The 21,041-nt window shown below is 40.9% G+C and overlaps 1 protein-coding gene across 5 annotated transcripts in view; it reads left to right on the top strand.

Annotated features, from left to right (window-relative positions):
• The window catches only part of LOC120798004 (diacylglycerol kinase zeta-like), a 100,695-nt gene extending 87,826 nt beyond the window's left edge, over positions 1–12,869 (top strand). For 4 of the 5 annotated variants that reach the window (XM_040141892.1, XM_040141891.1, XM_040141890.1 and 1 more), the window contains 5 exons: positions 3,937–3,977; positions 4,501–4,621; positions 5,545–5,581; positions 6,023–6,122; positions 10,004–12,869. In XM_040141892.1, the coding sequence (XP_039997826.1) occupies positions 3,937–3,977; positions 4,501–4,621; positions 5,545–5,581; positions 6,023–6,122; positions 10,004–10,120 (416 nt within the window). In that variant the 3' untranslated portion in view covers positions 10,121–12,869. The remainder of the gene's footprint in view (positions 1–3,936; positions 3,978–4,500; positions 4,622–5,544; positions 5,582–6,022; positions 6,123–10,003) is intronic. The other variant, XM_040141889.1, reaches the window with a different exon arrangement.
• The last annotated feature ends 8,172 nt before the right edge of the window (positions 12,870–21,041 follow it).

Here is a 21,041-nt window from a genome sequence, read left to right as displayed (position 1 = left end):
ATTCCAGTTTTGGTGTTCTGCATTCAGAGCTGAGCGCCACCCAGTTCTTGGTGCCAGTGATTAATGTCACTGTGGAAATCAGTCGCTTTCTGCATACAACAGCAACTGATACCTAGGAACACGGTGACTCCACTGAAATCGGCTTTGCCCATCTGTGTGGTATTGTGCTGCACAGGTGGAAAGAGAAGTGCAAACAGGTGGAAGGTTCATTCAAATGAGGCAGTGCAAATCTGGGGGGAATTGGGTCTTAGATGTTGCAAAACCACATCTGTTTCTGGAGCAACACCAATCTTCTGCCAATCTGATGAATTTGTTCAACAAGAGCAAACACAATACTTTAAGAAAATGTACAGCAATAACACAACAATGCTTAACATGTAAATAGACTAATTTAATGAAAGGCTGCTGCAAATTTCTGGTGATTGTGCGTTCACATCCTGCTGTTCTGCACCATCCAGACAAAAATGTTTTTTCCCCATTGAGCCCGATTCTTCATTTGTTGAGCTGTCGTCATCAAACTTCACTGTGATTGGCTCAGCTGTGAGAGCAGTGATGGGAATGGCTGAGTGCATTAATCAATCGCCACACACTCGGATCTACAGTATCGTCCATTTCTGCCAGGCCTTGCAGACTTTGCGCTGCTGCACCTACAGGAACCAAAATAGTCAGTGGAGAGGCCCACGCGGTCCTTGTGCCCAAGACCTACCACTCCGCACTGGTGGATTAAAACAGAGCCCAGAGTCTTGGCTTTTCAAAGGTGCCATATGTAGTGTGGGCGGGATTAACACTCAAGAGGGTTGATCCCCTCATTTGACCCACATTTCTTCAACATTTTGTGCATTGTGTCTGTATTAGTAATTTGTAATCAAGTGTCTGGTAACTTCATGAACCAATATGCACCACGTAAGTGAAATATAAACTGGAATGATAAAGGCCTCAAAAATAGATTTTATCGTAGGGGCCCTACATTGCATTATTACCAAATCTTGAATGGACTGGATATTACGTAATAATGCAAGTGTCTCCTCGGGGCTCTTTTCATATTCAGTTTATATTTAGTGGTACATACAATATCACCAAACAAATATGCAGTCAATCAAAGTGCCACAAACAAATTGCGATACTGTGAACGTGGAGCCTTTGTGAGGGTCCGGGGGCCCCCAGGGCAGGTTCCCACTTATGCAGCGCGATTATGATGTAAGATATGGAGGACTTCTAAATGGCTTCTAAAGTTCAGATGAAGCTAATGTGGGCCCCCCGGCAGTCTGTGGAGACTATTTGAGTGGAGATCTTTGTCCTGGCAACAAACAAACACACAGGGAGTACAGTATCCCTCGAGGAAGCACCGACTATGGCACATGGAGGAAAAATGTACTAAGCTGACTGTAAATGTGGCAAACTGCAGACCTCGGATTAGCTTCAGCTGAACTTCAGCCATTCTTACACAGAATGAGGGCTGTTCTCCTTCATTTGCAGAATTGGTTTTGAAAAGAGGCCGATTGGGTCATGGAAATGTTTAAATTCAGTCTTTTTCCTTCTCTCATACACACATCCTCTATTTGTAACCCAGACCCTAGTCCTCTCTCGCTCATCCGCGCGCACGCACACACACACACACACACACACACACACAAACAAACACACATGCACGCACACAGCTCCCATAAGGGTCAGACAGGTTGACTGCATCAAACTCAGGAGTTCAATGGAGCAATTGACATGTGAGGTGCGTGTGTGTGAGAAAGCGAGGGGGGGTTAGAGGGAAGGAAAGATGTGCTCAATTTATAAGACTGTGAGAGACAGAAAGAGGGGGGCAGGTCTATGCATTGCCCCTATAGTTTCATAAGTCACCTCTCCCCTCCTCCTCTCCTCTCATCTCCTCATCTCTCCGCTCCCCTCCTCTCCCCTCCTCTCCTCTCCTCTCATCTCCTCTCCGCTCTTCTCTTCTCTTCTCTTCTCTTCTCTTCTCTTCTCTTCTCTTCTCTTCTCTTCTCCCCTCCTCTCCTCTCCCCTCATCTCCTCTCCTCTCATGTCTTAAGACTGTCTCTCATTTTCTCTGGTTTGCTTAATTCCCTCCCAGGGCTAAATTCTTTTAATTCCTACATTCAGAGTGTGTGTTGGGTTTTGTGATGTGTGTGTTGTTTTTGATTTGTCTTGCAGCCACAAAAGCTCTTAGAGTTTTTTTTTTTTGAAGTCTCTCCCCCTCTCTCCTCTCTTGCTCTCTCTCTCTCTCTCTCTCTCACACTCACACACACACACACACACACACACACACATTTGCACTAAGCCTAACGTAACTGGATTAGGACTCAGCTATTTAGAGAGAGGAGTGAGAGCAAGTATTGAGGTCAGCCTAATAAACATTCATCTCATATCCCAGCCTGGCTTCAGCCATACATGCAGCATGTGTTGCAACCAGTGACCAATGACATGAATATACTGTATGTCTGTGTTTGCGATGGTTTTGATGGGGATGTACATTGTAATGACGATGCTTTTATTGGCAGCTGGAGGCTGTATTTTAATGAGAGGGTTTTTTTTGTTTTTTTAGCCTACTCTCATTGACATAAAAGGGATGAACAAAATAATAGAAACACCTACCAATGTAACACAATACAGTTCAACAGCAACACAGTCTAAATCCCCCAAAACAATTACACAGTTGAATAAACACCTCTATAAAACTGACCATTAGAAGCTTTGGGAATGTAGGATTTATTACAGGACTGGTGTGTTAGACTGACTCAGTTTTAACTGGGTGTATCAATTAAACTAATAAACTGGCAACTGAGTTTTCACACTATATATATGCTCACACTTCCAAGTTTGCCATAAGCTAAAATTGAACAGTCTCTCTAAAGCTGTGGTGGTTACTTATTTATTTATTTATTTTTAAAATGCAGTGGTAACTTGATCTAATCCACTTTGTTGTGCCACAGAATCTAAGGGAACAAACATCCATGTTGGTATTGAGCCTCATCGAGCACAAGTCTCCCAACCGTGCCGCAAGTGGTCTTTGAGATACTCGGGGGCTCGGTTGTTGTAGATGTTATGAACCACACTGGGATGTAGTCGTATGGCTCTATCCATTAAAGGCAGAGTTGCTATTTCAGTGTCTGATATAGCTGCACCTCTTGCTTCAGTTTTATGAGTACATACTATGAAGACTAGAAAACACCCCGAAGCCCCTTAAACACTTCCGATTTTTAGTATTTGTAGGTTATAACTCAGTATTCTGAATGTTCTGTGGGAGACATCAGATCACCAGAGGTCACTAATCCTGTTTGTCTCTGCCTCCTTCCCAACTTTCTTTTTCTGAAAAAAAAGTTGGCTTTTCATGTTTAATTCCTCAAATGTATCACATCAGTAACAATATGACAGGACCGGCAACATGAGATGCAGTAGGATTAAAACAGAAATGCCGAGCATATAAACAGCTTCAACAAACTTATGGATTGTCATTGCACCCATTAGCAGTTAAAGAAACACACACCATCTGCCCCGGGCTGCAGATTTATGGTGCTGTGTGTTCATGCTGTGCTGCTCCGCAGCAGTTGACATAAGGATAAGGAGAATTAATAAGTGCAATTTCTGAAAACAAGACATGTTTAATTTGACTTCACAAAAAGCTAATGAACATAGAAAAATGTAATTTGTTGTGTGCCAGTGATACTCAGCAATAACTGATTTCTGTCATTTCCTGACACTTTTATCTGCAACCAGATGTTTTCCTGTGACTGCTTGTTATCTTCGGCTCAAAATATGCTCTCGTTGTCCCCGATTTGTCCATTAGAAACACACACAAAGCAAAAGCGGCCAGATGTTCTTAAACCACATCTTCATTTACATCACAACAGAAGTTTGTATCGACTCTGAAACGTCTTGAGAACTCCTCTCTAATAGTCTCTCTCTCTCTCTCTCTCTCTCTCATCCCAGAGATGTTGATCGAATGCGTAAAGAATAAGGACGTGAAGAAGGTGGGTAACAGTTTCATTAAACAAGCCATTATCCATGTTTCAATGTTCATCCATCACACATATGGTTTGCTAATGCCACGGTACACCACCTGCTCAGCACACAGATTCAATTAGAGACTAGCTGGTGAACATAGTGGCTACAGAGCCATGTTTTTCTCAGGAGTTGGGGTTGGGTGGGGACAAAACTACGAGCTTGAAGGAGATTGAGCATTGGCCTTACATTCATCAGGTTGGAACAAACATAACGTCACGTGAATGCTAATGTTGCTCAGTGTCTGCTAATGCTGATAAATAAGTATCTGTGTGTTAGCATGTTCAGCGTATTAACTTTATGAGGTCATATGTCAGATAGTGTAATTTTTGTCTTGTTCAGCTGCTCTTGAGTGGTCAAAAAAATCACCCCACGCAGCTTTAAGGGAAAAGATTTTTCTGTTGATATTTGTATTAGTCAGTCCAAATGTTGCCACAAGTTGCATCTTGTTTTTCCTTTTCAAAGCCCATTTAAACCCTGTTTCGCTAAAAGCTGCAGGAGCTGCATCTCAAGGGGGCCGACCTCACGGCGTTGGACCAATCAGACTGCAGTTTGTTGCATCATGCTGTCAGTACAGGAAGCAAAGAGATGGTCCGCTACATTCTTGACAATGGTAACTGAACCAAACCAGCACACTAGCATCCATTATAAATTACAATTTACCATATAACCGTGTGTTGTAATTAGATTACATTTAGTGAAATTGTAATCAATTTCTTATAGATCCAGGCTTCTGGACTTCTATGAGGGATGTCATTGTGTTTTTTGATATTTTTATGCAACCATAGATGCTTTGTACAGTACACCACATGTATACATAATGTATAGATTTGGACCAAACACAACTCTAGATCAAGTTTCCTTTGGTTTTAAAATGTGTGTTTGCCATAGAAGTCCTGCTTAAATATTAAAATAATGTCAAGCCATACTACCAGTATGAGACAGAAAAAAAGAATGTAGTTGCTGCTACCCCAACCTCTGAGCTCCTGCTTCTCACTGCACTATAAAGCATCACACTGCTTTGTTGCCGATTGTTGCCACTGAGCATACAGCAGAGGGCTAATGCGGAACAGTTGCATATGAACTGAATTTGGTGGACACTGTGTTGGAATGTGACAGTTTTCATTGGGGGAAATGACAGGATTTTCCACTACGTGACAGTATCAATGAATTATTGTGGATGTGATATTTATTTACATGTACTCCTTTTTTTAACATGGCATTTGGGATAGAAAATGTACAGTCTGTTTTTACAAAGTAGCTGGTAATGAACTTTTCAACAAGATTACAGGTAGATAAATCACATTGTTAGTTCAGGTATGACTTGTCCACCATTCAATGATTATCAGTTGATGCCATGACAAGGGGAATTAATAAATGCAGTTTACTAGAAATGTTTAGTTTGAGTTCACAGAAAGCCCGTAAAAGTAGACAAATGTTTTGATTCACTTTGTAGCGAGCCATTGAAAGTCAGCAATCACTGGTCTGGTCTGATGTCTGTCTACAGTAATCTCCTCTCATCTGCCTGTTTTCCAGCTCCAAATGACCTGCTTGATGTCACAGAAAAACTGAAGTAAGTACAGTCCTGGTTAATGTTATCATCTAAACCATTAAACAATTCAATTATTAAAGTTGACTTAAATAAATTATAAAGAGGCTTTAAAGTGCTAATCTTAAAATAGTTTTTGTTTTTGATTTTTTTCCTGCGACGATAATTAAAATGTTTTATGGACATTTTGTAGTTGACACTGCATAGCTGCTGTAAAACTTGTGAAACCTTGCCCTTTGATTGTAGCACCAGCTTTGATGATGTCCCACTGGGCCCTGCTCCGTCTATATGTGCTGGGCATCCTAACAAGTGTACCAAAATTTAAAGAGAATAAACATAAGAACGCCAACAGATGCAGTGGGATGCCTGATCATCCGTGGTGTTTGACATCCAGAAGATGTGTGATGCTGTTATCTCGTGTTCACTGTCTCTCGCTCTCTCTGTCTCCGTACTCTGGACCACCAGTGGGGAGACGGTCCTTCATCGAGCTGCATCTCTGTGTCACAGGACCATCTGTCATTATCTGGTAGAAGCAGGAGCCTCACTGATGAAAACGGACCTACAGGTAGGTTCTGTATGTGTGTAGAGTCCAACGTTTAGAGTACACCATTTACACTGGTACAGCTCCTTGGTTCACTGATTACACATTAGAATTTAAAATGACTTTGAACACAGTCGCAAGAAAAAGTAACTGAACCATCCGGAATTTACTGCATTTGTGTACAAGTTTGTCTTAAAATATGGAAAGATCAAGTTACAATTATGAACAAACACTATTTATTTTAATTAATAACACGCAAGTCATTGTAATTTGCTTTCTATTATTGAATACATCATTAAAACATTCACAGTGTAGGCTGGAAAAAGTATGTGAACCCCTGGAGTCCAGTCAATGAAACCAGATTGGAGGTGTGGGTTAGAGCTACTTTCATTTATAAAAAACACTCAACCACTTTGAGTTTGCTGTTCACAAGAAGCATCTGCTGATGTGAACAATGAAAAGGGAGTATAAAGAAGACTTTGGATCAAGAATTGCTGATTTGCATAAAGCTTGGAAGTTTTACAAAGTCAAGCTCAAAGAATTTAGCTATTCATCGGTCCACAGTTAGACAAACTGTCCATAAATGGAGAGAATTTACTTCTGAGGCTACTCTCTCTAGAATTGGGTGCCCAGCAAAGATGACTCCACAGGCAAACACAGAATGCTCAGTGAGGTAAAAAAGAACACCAGAGTAACAGCTAAAGGCTAAATGGAATCACTGGAGCTGGTTAACATCTCCATCTGCCTGTGCATTAAAAGTGTGTGGGTTTGGTGACCTATAACCGGCACCTGAGATTGGATTCCTGCTTTCTGCACTTGACGCGGTTGCGCTAGTTTCATCAGAGCACAGTCTCTGCACCCGGTGGGATGGTTTGCAGCCAAATGTGAAGTGGCGATTGTGAGAATCAGCACCTCTATGTTTTTTGGCCGTTGTAGTCTTCTGTAAAACAGTAGATTGCCACCCTCAGGTTGGGAGTGCGTTGCTGCCCCAGGGTGAAGAAGTTTTTTCTTGTTGATGGACTTGGAGATGGTGCAGCACGGGCAGTGATGCAGGTACTGTACCAGATAATCAGGTGTAGAGGCGCTAGCCTGAAGGCGCAGCTCTCATTTCACCATTCAATCTGTGTTCTAACCCTCAACTACGGTAATGAGCTCGAGGTAATGACCAAAAAAAAAAAAAAAAAAAAAAATGTACATCCCAAATACAAGTTCGGGAAATAAGTTTCCTTTTGCAGGCTGTCAGGGCTTGAAGGTGAACAAATGTGAAGAACTGGTTGCATTATAGTGATACTGGACTATTATTAGGCTTAGTTATACATTTATTTATCATTTTATTTCTGGAACTATTGCCCCAGCCAAAGCTCGTATTGCAGTACTTGGAAAAGCTTGATTCTCAGTGTTTTGTTAAATTACGTTTTGATGGAGAACTTTTCTTTAGAAAGGGTGGGCTAGGTCAAGAACCATTGTGGATGTGTGTGTGTGTAACTGTTTGTGACAGTGGACTATACAAATAAATGACAAAGAACTTTGCACCATTTCTCTTGGAGCCATGACAATCACAGTGGCCGTCGAAGGCTCTGCTGCACTGCTTTCCCAACTTGACTGCGGTGGCGTGCGTGCGTGCGTGCGTTTGTGTAATGCATCTTCTTTCATTTTTGTTCAGTTTTCCATGGAGGTTTCAGTGATGTAGAAAAGCTCCTAACTGCCTGGACTCAGCAATGACCTAGATACAGAGAGAGGAAAGAGAGGAGAGAGAGAGTATGAGAGAAAGTGACTGAGTGCAGAGGAGAGAGCAATGACTTGAGAAGACCATGATTTTGACATTCACGATGAAGTACTCTCTCTTTGTCTGGATGGTTAATGTAAACTGGAGGCTTTAGGAGCAGTTGTGCTGTGTTACGCACTGGTCTTGAAAGAAAACTCCCCCTTTCACTCTCCCTATTCATCTCTCTCACTGTCTCTCTCTGGGAATATTTCCAGATCAGCTAGAACCTCGGATGCACACACACACACACACACACACACACACACACACACACACACACACACACACACACACACACACAGAGTGGACTCAACTAATTAGAGTCTTTTCTAAATTCTGGAAGTGATTCACTGGCTCCTTCCCCATAAACAACCACTTAGAATACAGCATGGGTTGTGTTGTGTATGTATTTCTTTCCAAGGACACATGTTGTTTATTGCACTCAGTTGTTTCTCATTATCTCATTTTTATCAGTTGGAGACAATGCTACTTTAATAACAACTGCACTTTTTCAATTATAGAAAAATGTGAAACGGAAAACTCATCAACATCAACAGGCCTGTAAACTCACTATGACACACTTATTAGACATGGTAACTGGAGCCTAATGAAACAACTCAGACTTTCCAGTACAGAGAGGAGGAGAGACTGGCCATTGTGGCAAGTGGGAATAAGGCTGCAAGAAAAGTGTGGACCCCGAGTCTAAAGGCTTTTAGACTTGCTAGCAACCCAGTGTTCATCGCAGCTCGCAGTGGCAAAGTGTTAGACAGAGTGAACAACATATTAGTGCTTTTTTTTTTTTTTTTTCCCACAGCTTTGCCAGTGGTCTGACCATGTTACGGGTGAGGGTGTCACAAGAGGAAAGACCTCGAGGGTTCAATTAAATCCAAACGGTTCATCTTTAGGAGCATGAGCGTGTTCAGCAAACTGTCAATCTGCCCATTAATGAGATACTCACTCTGGTGTGCAGATTGGACTGTCTCGTGCAGAAGTGGACATCTATTTGGTCAACAGCTCAGTTTTAAGTATCGATGGGATTATACCACCAGCAGAAACAGTCACAGTGAGCTGCTAGATAAAGAGATGCATGATGAGTGTTGTTCACAGCTCAGCTCGGGGCAAAAAAGTTGTGTAACATTACTGGCATCAAAGAAGTGGCCCTGGTTCTTTAGAAGCAGGTAGACTGCTGAGTCTTGCCTGATGTGTTGGTCCTCATTTGCTGTTACCTGAAACTCTGCTGTTTCGCTGAGCTACAGAATGTTTGCTTATCCAAATCAAGTTAACTTCAGCTTTGTTATCCCCGGTGACAGTGGTGAGCAATTAAAAGCTGCATGTGGTGGAACCCGGTTCTTAATTGTATTACTTTTCTCTGGGATGTCAGCGTTCGCTTCTCAAGGCGGTGTAGCCGACAGCGTATGATGTGTGTAAAAAAAACCCATGCCTGTTGTTCTCTATGTAAAGCCCCACACACCAGTGGCGTCTTGACGCATGGTAATTCTCCAGAAACGCAGCAGTTTTAATCACATTCACTCTGGCGCATCTCAGCTACTGTAGCCCGGGCTACTTCCGTCAGCGTGGCGTGTCTGATGTGTGCTGCCTGCCATCAGCAAGGAGAGAAAAAGGTTCAGGAAGAAAGTGTGTCAAGAAAAAGGTACATGGCTAAGCAGAGACAAGAAGCACATGAAGTCTTTTAACAGGCCAAAAAACTTTCTTATGTTGATTATTTTTTTGTCCATGGTTTAGTCTATAAAATGTCCAACGAGTGAAAAATAGCCTCCATAATTTCCCAGAGCCCACAGTGATCTCTTCAAATTACTAAAGACATTTAAATTACAGTGACATAAAATGTACACTGCTGTTGTCCTGACTGATTGAAGACTTTATAAAAAGTGAAGGCGGTATTGAGAAATTCATGTCACCAAATGTACAAATCTGTAGCTAAAGTGTCTATAAACTAAAAGTCTATAAACTAAAAAGCACCATTATATACCGTGATGTGATAGACACAGGAAGGTCAGGAGTATTTCATGACAACCGGGCCTGTAGCTCCTGAGTTGGCTTAATGTGGACTGTAAATGTTAGGCTGCTAGAAATAATCTGTAACCGTCTGTTTCTGTAATTCTTTGTGTCTCTTCATCAGGGTGACACACCTAAGAACCGAGCAGAGAAGGCTCATGATGCTGAACTGGCAGCCTATCTGGAGAACAGACAGCATTACCAGATGATACAGAGAGAAGACCAGGAAACGGCTGTTTGAAACAGTTGAGCTCTTTATGAACAGGACATAGATGAAGAAACTGCTGTCCTCTTCCTCATCACGATGAGACCGCACAAGGTCATTGATGCCCGTGTGACGGCAGGATTGGTACACGGACTCCAGTTGACTGCCGACGTGTGTCATTCCCTCTAAAGCACAGGATGCAGGCTGAGAGTGAAGCTGGGCCAAATCTGATTTGAACATGCATTTAATGATGATTAAGGAAGTGATTCGAATGATGGAAACGAGGCTATAATGACAGTTACATTGAGGGTTGAAGATTATGTCAATGAGGGTGAAGCTTATGAGATGTTCATTGAGTCATCCCTCTTCATTTTGAGCAGCTCAGTAATAAAAAGTGAATGAAGTCAAGAAAACAGAAACGGCTTTCTGACTTTGAATAGTAATTTGGGGAGTCAACTTGGACGCCTCGTTCTTCAAAACTCCTCCATCTCAAATAAATTCAAAGGACTCCATTCTCAAGCAAAAAATTGATCATCTGCCATAAATTAATGATACCGCAATGTTTTGTGGGGTTGAATTGTCTCAGGATTAAAGAGAAAATTTAGCTTGCAGATTCCAGTGTTAATGTCTTAGTGGAGCCTTACAAGCCTTACGAGGCTAACAAGCCTTACCAAAATATATGACGTAAACATTTTCTTTGGGGTGAGATTGTGAAATAATTTGTGTGCAGTGTTGACATTTGAAGATGGTTAGACGATAGTTCACTGAATGTCCGACAAGGAAAACCTCTGAGTAGAAGCTTTGGCTCGGTGGTGAAAGGCACTGATGGAAATGTCGAAACCCATTAGGATTCATCGTCAGGTGACCATGAACATCCAAAGCTCATTTTATGAAAATCAGACCTTTACCTTTTGAAATACCTTGTAATGGAACAAAGTGCTGAAGTTTTGACATGATGTTGTTCATTTCAGGGGATCCTGAAATCACAAGGATTCCTGAAAATCAGTATCAAGGTTTCAGGGCAATCTAGTAGTTGTCAAGAAATCTTGTTTGGATCCAAGAGTTGGACAGACCAACCAAGCTAACGACAGCTACCAGCCATGAGCCCTGAATCTCGACACCCCATGTTTATTAATTGGAATGAAGCTTTGTGCTTATTTCACTGAGCATAAATCCCATCATCAGTTATGTTGTGAACCTGCTGTACTTCTTACCTCACCCAAACATTATCAATGTACTGTACATACTTTTTTGTTGTGACTTTGTTTTTTGACTATCAATATATTCTAGAGATAATTATTATTTATACATTGGGGGTATTGTTAGCGTACAGCAATATGAAATTAGATCAAATGGATGTGCATGTACTATACATTAAAAAAGGATCATATTTGATTCAGATAATTTAGTTAAACTCAAGTTAAATCTATTAAAATCTATATATTTTGGTGCCAAACTTTAAAGCGTCGAACCCTTTAAAGATACAGTAAATACAAATCATTATAGCATTAAATAGCAACAACCCAAATCCACCTGCTCAGGTAACTCAGTCTGTAGAGAAATGATGAGAAATGTGGATGAGCCTTGGAGAACTCAAAGACACACCTGGATCTACACAATGTGCTGCAAACAAGCAACTCAACAGAGACTTCTCCGTCCTTCGATCGTAAATTACAGCAGGCAGCAAGAGATTAAAAAAAAGGGGAAACATGAGATGCAACTACTGAGTAGTAAAAATGCAAAAAACCTGATGAGTCACTATTAGAAACCTGGATCCTGTTGGAGTCATGTCGACAGGGCGATGAAGAACCAGGTTTTCTCATCATATATATATATGAATACGTATATGAAGTCGTATTCATATATATATGAATACGACCAAAACCAGGATAACATTCAAAACTGGGATACTAATGCCCATGTAAACACAGTCACCTAGGCTTTGCAAGCAAAACAGAATACCATTCATCACTTAGTACATGACAATGGTTTTTTTCATTTTGTGTGGGTATTCGAAGACAAAGCCAACAACGCCAGTATGTCTGCGTGTGATTTTGTAAAGTGAAGTCTGCTGCAGCTTCGCCTCGGTCTTTAATTCTGGAAGACTTTTGCTGTCCTTCTGCTTTTAACCGCAGTCACGCATTCTCTGGCAACGATAACGATATTTTCTTTACACGGTCACAGATACAGTTTTCCGAAATGTCTCTCATTTACACTGCCACGTAACTGGCAGCCAGTTTTTGAGGACAGGACTGATTTACTCACAAGAGGTCAGAGCTGGCCAGAACCACCAGCTGGGCATTGGGACCTCTGCTCCGGCTTCGGAGTCAACTCCTGGATTTCTGAGATGCAACATGTAGATCTGCACGCCCTGCTCTGGTGAAAAGGGGATACGGTGCAGCAAGTGAACTCACCTCCAAACCATTTTTAATCATGGTTAAAGGAAAGGTTTCTGTGCACCGAGAGTTTTGGGGGTTTGATGATTTCTGTCTAAGCTTTGTACAGTATACTATTTGAATATACTCTGACTTTTATTCAACACAGCGGCTGCCAAATATTTGCGAACCAAAAAGTCTTTTTCCTGCTTAGTTTTGCCTGTGAATTTTAGCATTTGAACTGTGTTGGTGTCTTCAGATTAGCTTTGCATTGACAGTAAACTCTTGTATGTTCTGAATTGCGGTGATGTATAGCAGGTTAGGTCTTGTTTTCCTTTTTTCAAATTTACATCTGTGGCCAATCTGATCTTTATTCTCTCATGTTTATGACATTGTTTTTGGTAAACACATTGGAGTGAAATAAAGTTTTAATTTCCTATTTTTTGTCTTTCTATTTCTGCACTTGTTTTGAAGTTCTTCGATATTTGTGTATTTTATTTTTTAGATCAATATGAAAATAACAAAAGAATGCAGTATATTTGAGAATGTACACTGAGAACACATTTTCTTCTGTTTTCATCGATATGGGATTGACACACTAGCAATTCACAAACTATAATCATCATCATCGTCATCACCATATTGTAAGGTCTTCACCTTACTCTGTGAAGTGCCTATATGTTATGATATGGGCGCTGTATAAATAAAATTGAACTGAATTGAATTGAATCACATACCCGCATAAACTGACAAACGTCCTGCACTCTCTTTAAAATTAAATCTCCTTTTAAATTTTATGATGATATTTGCTCCACCTAGCCAAAACTATTGTGGACTAATTCCAAAGACCTGTAGTAAATTCTTCATGAATGTTTGAGTGTTCAGCTTTTCTCGAAACCGTAGAGAGGTGTTGATTCAACTGTATGATCTTATTCCAGGCATGGGCCTTTTGCATTGTGTTATTCTGAGAAATCTCTCTAATAATTCTTTCACCTCACCCCACTACGTCCCACACTACTTTCAGGCTAGTGGAAATGACACCCGAATTTCTAAAAAGATGGTGCACACATCACTGAACGTAATCATAAGCAGAATTATACTTGCGTGTTTTCTTGATGCAAAAACCTGCCTACCCAGGTCATGTGATGACAACTGGGCAGGTGGACTGTAGATGCTTTTTTTCAAAGTAAAATACATTATTGCACATATATCTGAAGACTTCAATTTACTCACATTATGCCTATAATTCAACCATCGTAACAGACTCCAATTTCAAATGTCATAACTCTCGCAATGTGCCGATCAAGCCATCGTGCAGCGGTTTAGATCAGCTTTTGTTTTAGTTGCAAAATGTCATGAAGTTTCCATATTCTTACTAACTTCAGTTGCACAAAAATCAAGGTACTCATCTCTTGCAGTAATGACGGATTGTCTTCAGGAAATGTTTTTAGTAGGCTGGGTCCAACCTCTAGCTATGACTCCAGTTTTTTCAGTGATTCAAATAGGTCTGATGTGTCAGTGGAAATAAAATAGTAGGTAAGTCTGATTGGCAGGCTACTTTATAAGCTAGGACAGAAGCATGCGCTCTTTCTCTCAGTGTTGGTTTGCAGATCAAAACATCAGGTGAATACAGATGTCATACTCCTACAATGTGTAATAATCACAAGAATGGATATTACTATGGACTACTGTGGGTTGGGTTGCAAAGAGAGACAGTCCAATTAGCAACAAGCCGTCCTTCACTTGTTCCCCTGTCTCCCTGTGCTGCTATGGAAATCTGTGGATGATTCACAGAAACACAATGAAATACAAAAAGAGTTGTGCACAGGAAAGACTTAAGACTTGTATTTTACCTAAAGTGATAAAATAACAAAAACATAACGTCTTGAATGAAAGCAGTTGATTTCAAACTAGTGCTGCACTGTTTAGCTAGTAAGACTACTAGGTTATTTTTTTGTCCCTGTATAAGAGGTCATAATAAATTGAACGTGCCTTGAAACCTGGACGTGTTGAGGTGAAACATGGATGTGTTCAGGTGATACGTGGACTGTAGGTGGCCTGCTCTCTATGGACATGTCACCACAGCATTCCTCACCCTTAGCCAATTAAATAACTCCAGGAACTTAGTGTACTTGGCAGCACGTGCCAGCTTTAACCAGTAGGGGCAGAAACAGTGGACCTTTTCTCAATACTTTACCCGCAGTATACTACTGTATACACAGCATTCTTGCCGACATGTACAGTATATACTGTATAAGGAGCCAGAAGTACAGAGGCACTGCTGTTGTACAACATCAGCAGGAATCTTTAGCCAAACCAGTTTGTCGTCCACAGATATTTGTTTTCGACTTTTCCAAAAGGAATGATATCTTTCTATATCTCTCCTCTGCTTAAAACACTTCAGAGACGGCAGTGCCACCGTAAAATGACCAAAGGGGCTGCTGAGATCAGACTGATCTCCCTGAGATGACCGTGGACCATGCTTCTACATATACCCTCTGACGTGAAATGTATACTGGCCACACCCGAGCTCACCGTCAGATACAACAGAAATGTCAATAAAAGGGCTAGAACAAGAACCAGTGGCGCGGTGTGACTTCTTCGCCAGGTGGGGCTACAGCCCTTGGTAGGTAGCTCTGTGTATTTTAGCCGGGAGCATGTAGCGTACGACGTAGCAGTCAGCTAGCTGCCTGTGGCTAGCGGTTTCTAAAAGTTTAAAAGGGAATCTTCTGGTGGCCACTTGGCAACTGCTATCACTTTACAATTATCACTACTGTGCCACAAAATGATCTTTGTATCTTTTGGCTGCCCTCAGGGTTAAATGTTATCCACTGTGGAAGCAGCATTAATAATAATAATAATAATAATAATAATAATAATAAAAATAATTGCTATAGTTGTTATTATAATTTTATATAATAATAATGGCTACTGGTTAAATAACACTGAATTGGTTGAATGTAAACTAAAAACACACACTGCAGTGCTTAGCCCTGTGTGTAACAATAGCGGAGTGGGGAAAACAACTGTGTACGAGACATGTGGCTCATGGACCTGTCAGAATTTTCCCACTTTTCCTTGGACATCACAGTAAACAGCAAAACTAAGAACTGTAGTTTTAAACTTGACAGGACAGAGGACACCCTCCAGGGGAAACGGAATTAAACTTTTAGCTCCTGAAATGTTGTTTTCAGACAGCTCTGATGGAGCTTAGGATTTGTCAGGATGACGGCTGCTTTACTCCAACTGTGTGTAACAGTTGACCTTTTGAATGTGGTGATGCCACTCGCTAACAGAACTCCCTCAATCAAGTCCAGGAGGCTGCTTAATACTCAAGTCCTTCGGCTGGTCTTGCCCCAGAGTTTTCACTCTGAGCTTTTCTGTTGACGTCCTCCGGCTGAATGGACATTTGAGCAGTGAATCGTTACTGGGCACAAACTGAGCAAAAAGTAGCCCAATCTGGCAATATTTGATGGGCGTAAAATTTTTCCAACCCCGATCCAGTTATTTTCGGTGTGGGGTGTCAGCCAATCAGGGGAAGCGGAACCTATTCCACACGTACTGCTGTCGGGCAGAGAAACGTATGGCCTTCGCCATCCAGATAAAGACCACAGGCCGCGCTTTTTCACGGGTCAGCGCTTGTTTCTGTAGGTATATCTGATCTATATGAAAGTAACAAGTGAAATTTATAGAACACACACAACACAACAATAACAAAAACGATTTTAGGAAATAAAAAAAAAAACAGCTAGTGTAAACCCACGCATCTCTAATCGCTATCATGTAATCAGTAATAAAGTGTTTTAAATGTAATATGTATCATTTGAAATCTCAGTATATTTCATCCTTCTTTTCTCAACATACTGCATTTACTGCCTGAAGCTTTCACTGTGAGGTTTTACTTTATTTGGCGCTATTTCTGTCAACAGTTTTTCAGGTCTGTGTTATACCCCGAGCATTAGGCAAAGGTAGAGAGCATCTTACACCTGGCCCGTAAATTGAGGAAGGATCAGTGTAATACTGTATTTCATAATAAAAGAAAATCAAATAAGACCTCGAACCATGCTTTATTCGCTAGGTTAGAAGTAGCAGTCTGTTGCAACATACAAGCATCATACTCAAAGAATCCTTAAAGAATCCTAAAGGCACAATCCTTATACAGTGGCTTCAGAAAGTATTCAGACCCCTCTCCTTTATTGTGCTTTAGATTTAATTTTAAATTGATAAAATTGCCACTGTTGGCCCTCAATCTACGCTCAGTGATCCATAATGACAAATTGTTTTAAGACGTTTTTGAAAATATATTCAAAATCAAGTCTCTAATTTACAAAAGTATTCAGAGCCTTTGCAGTGACGCGCCATGACCACCAAACTGTGGTCAGGTGCCTCCTGTTTGCTTGAATTAACCTTGAGTTGTGTCTAGAACTTGACTGGAGTCAACCTGTGGCAAATTGAATTGAGTGGACAGAGTTTAGAAAGGCACACACCTGTGATAATTGGGTCCCACAATAATAAATGAATAAATAAATAATGGCCATGAAATTTAATAAACTCTCTGTAGACCTCTAGGATAAAATTGTGGTGTATAAAAGCATTTCTAAAGCTTTGACTGTTCCCAGAAGCACAGTGGCCTCAATAATTGTGAAATAGAAGAAGGTTCGAATCAAAATTGAACCAATTGGGTCGGATTCCACGCAGTATGTCTAGCAACCGCCAGGCACTGCTCATCACCTGGCTAATACCATCCCTAAAGGGAAGCATGGGGGTGGCAGCATCATGCTGTGGGGGGGGTTTCTCAGTGGCAGGGTCAAAGAGAATGGTCAGAACTGAGGGAAGGACGAATGCAGCCAAATACAGAAAACCTGCTCCTGAGTGCACACAACATGAGACTGGGAGGACGGTTCACCTTTCAGATAGACAATGACCTGAAGCATAAAGCCAAGACAACGCTGGAGAGGCTTTGGGACAAGTCTCTGACTGTCCTCGAGTGGCCCGGCCAAAGCCCAGACTTAAACCCCATGGAACATCTGTGGATAGACCTGAAGATGGCAGTTCACAGATGTTTCCCATCCAGTCTGACGGAGCTTGAGAGGATCTACCAGGAAGAATGCAATAAACTGCCCAAATCCAGGTGTGCAAAGCTTGTAAAGACTTACCCCAAAAGACTTGAGGCTGTAATTGCTGCCAAATGAGCTCCTACAAAGGGCTGAATTAAGGGTCTTAATACTGTTACAAGTAGTATTTAGCCTTAGTATTAAAACTGAGAACTGCTGCTATCACTCCTAAACTGAGTCATGTCATGTTAAATGGTAATTAAACTTTTTTTTTGATGCTGCTTAAGGTTTATTTCCATCAGTAAAACTTATCAAAACACTACAATAATCTGATCATGTTAAAAAAAGTTTAAAAAGTTGTTAAATTTTTAATTGAGAAATACGGTGTTGTGTTTATTGTTGAGCGTTTCCACCTTCTAACCCTGCTTTAATAATTACAGGTTGCTAACACAGTGGCAGGAACGACCCCTCATACATGAGCAATTCTTCAAATGCGCCAATCTATGCAAGTAAAACAGGTTCACACAGTTCACAGGAAATGCCTTTTATTGTTCCTGAATAGATAGTGCTCTGGTGAAATTTAGCCAAACATAAAATATTCCTCCCTTATTACTTCCGGAATAACCAGGAAAAAGTCCCTTCCTTGTAAACACAAATAATTTCCTCCAAAATAACGTGAATTATACTATGAATTATTAATATTCTCCCCAAACAACACAGTACAAGGTCTATTCAGTGAGGAAACAAATATTGTACTTGACAAATTAGTCTCTTAGTCCCTTGAAGCCGAAGAAGCTCGAATATTGTTTTAGATATTAGAAATAGTGGGTCCCCCTCCCATGTTGGGCCCTGTGGTAATAGTTCCACTATTCCCTTCACTACCATGCCCCTGCATGCAATGATATACGTGCATTAGTCTTCGGATCCATGTTGCTCTGCATGAGCCGATGCACAGTTGACATTTAAAAACATTTTGCAGCGTCTCTGATCGGAATACTTTTTGCATTACAGTAGAAACCGATGGGAGCGGCGAGAATTCACATCCCGCTTGGCCTACACTGTGGACAACTCACCTTTGGAAGAACTCGGTTCAAATACCACTTGCCAAGAATAGCAATGGATTTCCTATTGAGTCCATCCACGGTGGTTTGCCTTCTGTTGTCCGCACTACACACCCTATCAGGATGATATTTCAACCGCTCCCTCCAGATCAAATGTATTGATCGCTTTGTATTGTTGTCAGTACTTAATGAGCAGCTGTATTGTTTTCAGGGCGCAAATGGCCTGTATCGCTTATTTTTTCCTTCCCTTCATTGATTACTCTGGAACAGCCATCCTATGAGTAGTATCTACCATTCTTGGTGGAGGTCTCCCTTTTTGTGTCAAGGACTAATTGCAGGAAAAATGTCTAGAAAAGCTGCTACGACAATGTTCCTCAGCTAATCAACATTCAAGGTGGGGCTTTAAAAAAAGGAGCCTGTAAAATGCCACTCTGAATACAGAAGCTCTCCATCCAAACAGTAGGGTTGATTGATCACAACAATCAATGGCTGTTTGAATGGGTCAAGTACATAGCCCTGACATTTCCTCTCTCATAATTATCACACTGAACAAAGCGTATAAATAACATTTGCCAGTGTGCACTGAGAAGAAGAGAAGCAAATGCAGGGTGCAGACACTGAACCGTGGATCCTGCTGTTTTGAAGCGTAATCCAACTGGGTTCATATACTTTATGTCTTTATTGTCTAAAATATCTAAAGTAATTCGTGTTGTGAACATTTAAGACATGTTAGAAAAGGACTTGTCCTTTCAGCTGAAGAACAAACGTTCTGATGAAAACATTGAGTATGAATTGTTTTGCTTTCTCTTTCTTTTTGACCACCTTTGCAGCAGCTCAGGAAGGGGCGTCAACACGACATCCATTGGTCACAGAGTAGCATTGGCATTAAGGCCCTAATGCCTGAACCGAATACAATGGAAAAGGCACTTTACAAATTTCCTCTCATTCACCCGTTACGCATGCACGCGCCGATGGCAGCGAGCTACCAGGCCAGGTGCTGGCGAAATCATTGGGAGCAATAATTCACAATCCTGCTTGGAACCATCCACATGTAGAGAGAAGCTGGGAATCAAACCAAAAAAACATGATATCACTCAGAAAGCTGACAGTACTTAGTGATGGTTTTTCCTCTCCTTAGATGGACTCTCTGATGGATTCAGCATTTTTTTATTAGTCTTTCACACATTCCTTAGAAATGGTGAATTTGCAACATCTTCAAATTCATTTAACTCCAATAGAGATTTTTCTTTTTCTGATTTGGTATTTTCATCCTAGTCACTTCAGTCTAAACATTCTAAATGTCCAGATGCCTGCTCTGTAATTGTAGCTCGGACTTATTCTCCTCTCTGTCCCCTCTGATCTGTGATCAAAAACCTACAATTAAGACCTATCACCAGTTCATCTTCTCCTCTATTTCTGACTCCAGGCAACATTCCTTTGTCACATTCTTGGTTTACCTATCACCCAAAGCAAGTCCTCGTTAAAAGCAAGCTATCCCCTTGGCACCATTCAGAGTATTCCTTTAGGATAGGTGCCGCTACTCCCACTGCCAGTCAAGGCATTTCATCTACCTCCCTTCAACAACTGGGCTGCTGGCCTCATTTTGTTTTCCTTGCTTTTATCAGCTATGTCTTATCCCTAACTAATTTTTCTACTGTGTATCTTATCTAGAAATCTGCTGCTGCCTAGTAAGGTAAGAAACAGTATTTTCTTTGGGGGGGATTGTCCTGGACACCTAAGAAAAGACTTCCCTTTTAAATATATATATAACCTAAAAAGTTCTTTGGGGTTAAGGTAAGGAACAGCCATCAGCAAATTAAAATAAAGCAATAATGGATTTATAGCATCTGAGGTAACCTGATAAAATAAAGGTTTTATCCAGGCAGAAGATTGTTCCACTTCCGCTAAGGAAGGACTTACATCAGACACTTTGCATTTTTGCACCAGTAAACTTTCCAGAACCAGAATCCCTTTACCATATGTCTTCATTTTACAAAGCAGATCTCTTCCTGCCAAATACATCGTGAGAAAGAGCATGTAGAAGGATAGAGCATATTCTAACTTCGACCGTGAAACTGAGTTCTGAATGTAGATTTGATACAGTATGCAGACATCAGTGATGGAATGATGCACAAAAGTTACATGCCGTGGTTTGACATTCTGCTTCAGTGAGAGAAGTAAGGGAAGAAGAAATATAATGTATGCTGCTGCATTCATTCCAGTGAAATCTCGATTCATTTTTCCCATTGACAAGTGCGGGCTAAGATCTCATGAATAATTAAAGCTCTAGTTCCGAGGTTGTTTTGGTGTCTTTGATCAGGAGTTTGACACGCTGCCATCTGCTCTTATGCTTATTTCCGAAGCTTAATCAAACTATATTATCTCCTGTGCATCGTGGAATATCTTCAGTAACAACAACTTGTTGTTGACCCACTTTTACACATATTCTGCAGCGCTGTAAATTGAT

The sequence above is a fragment of the Xiphias gladius genome, chromosome 13 (genome assembly GCF_016859285.1).
Source record: "Xiphias gladius isolate SHS-SW01 ecotype Sanya breed wild chromosome 13, ASM1685928v1, whole genome shotgun sequence".
Taxonomy (NCBI): Eukaryota; Metazoa; Chordata; class Actinopteri; order Istiophoriformes; family Xiphiidae; genus Xiphias; species Xiphias gladius.
Note: the sequence above shows the minus strand (reverse complement) of the source record. Positions and strands in the feature narration are given on the sequence as shown.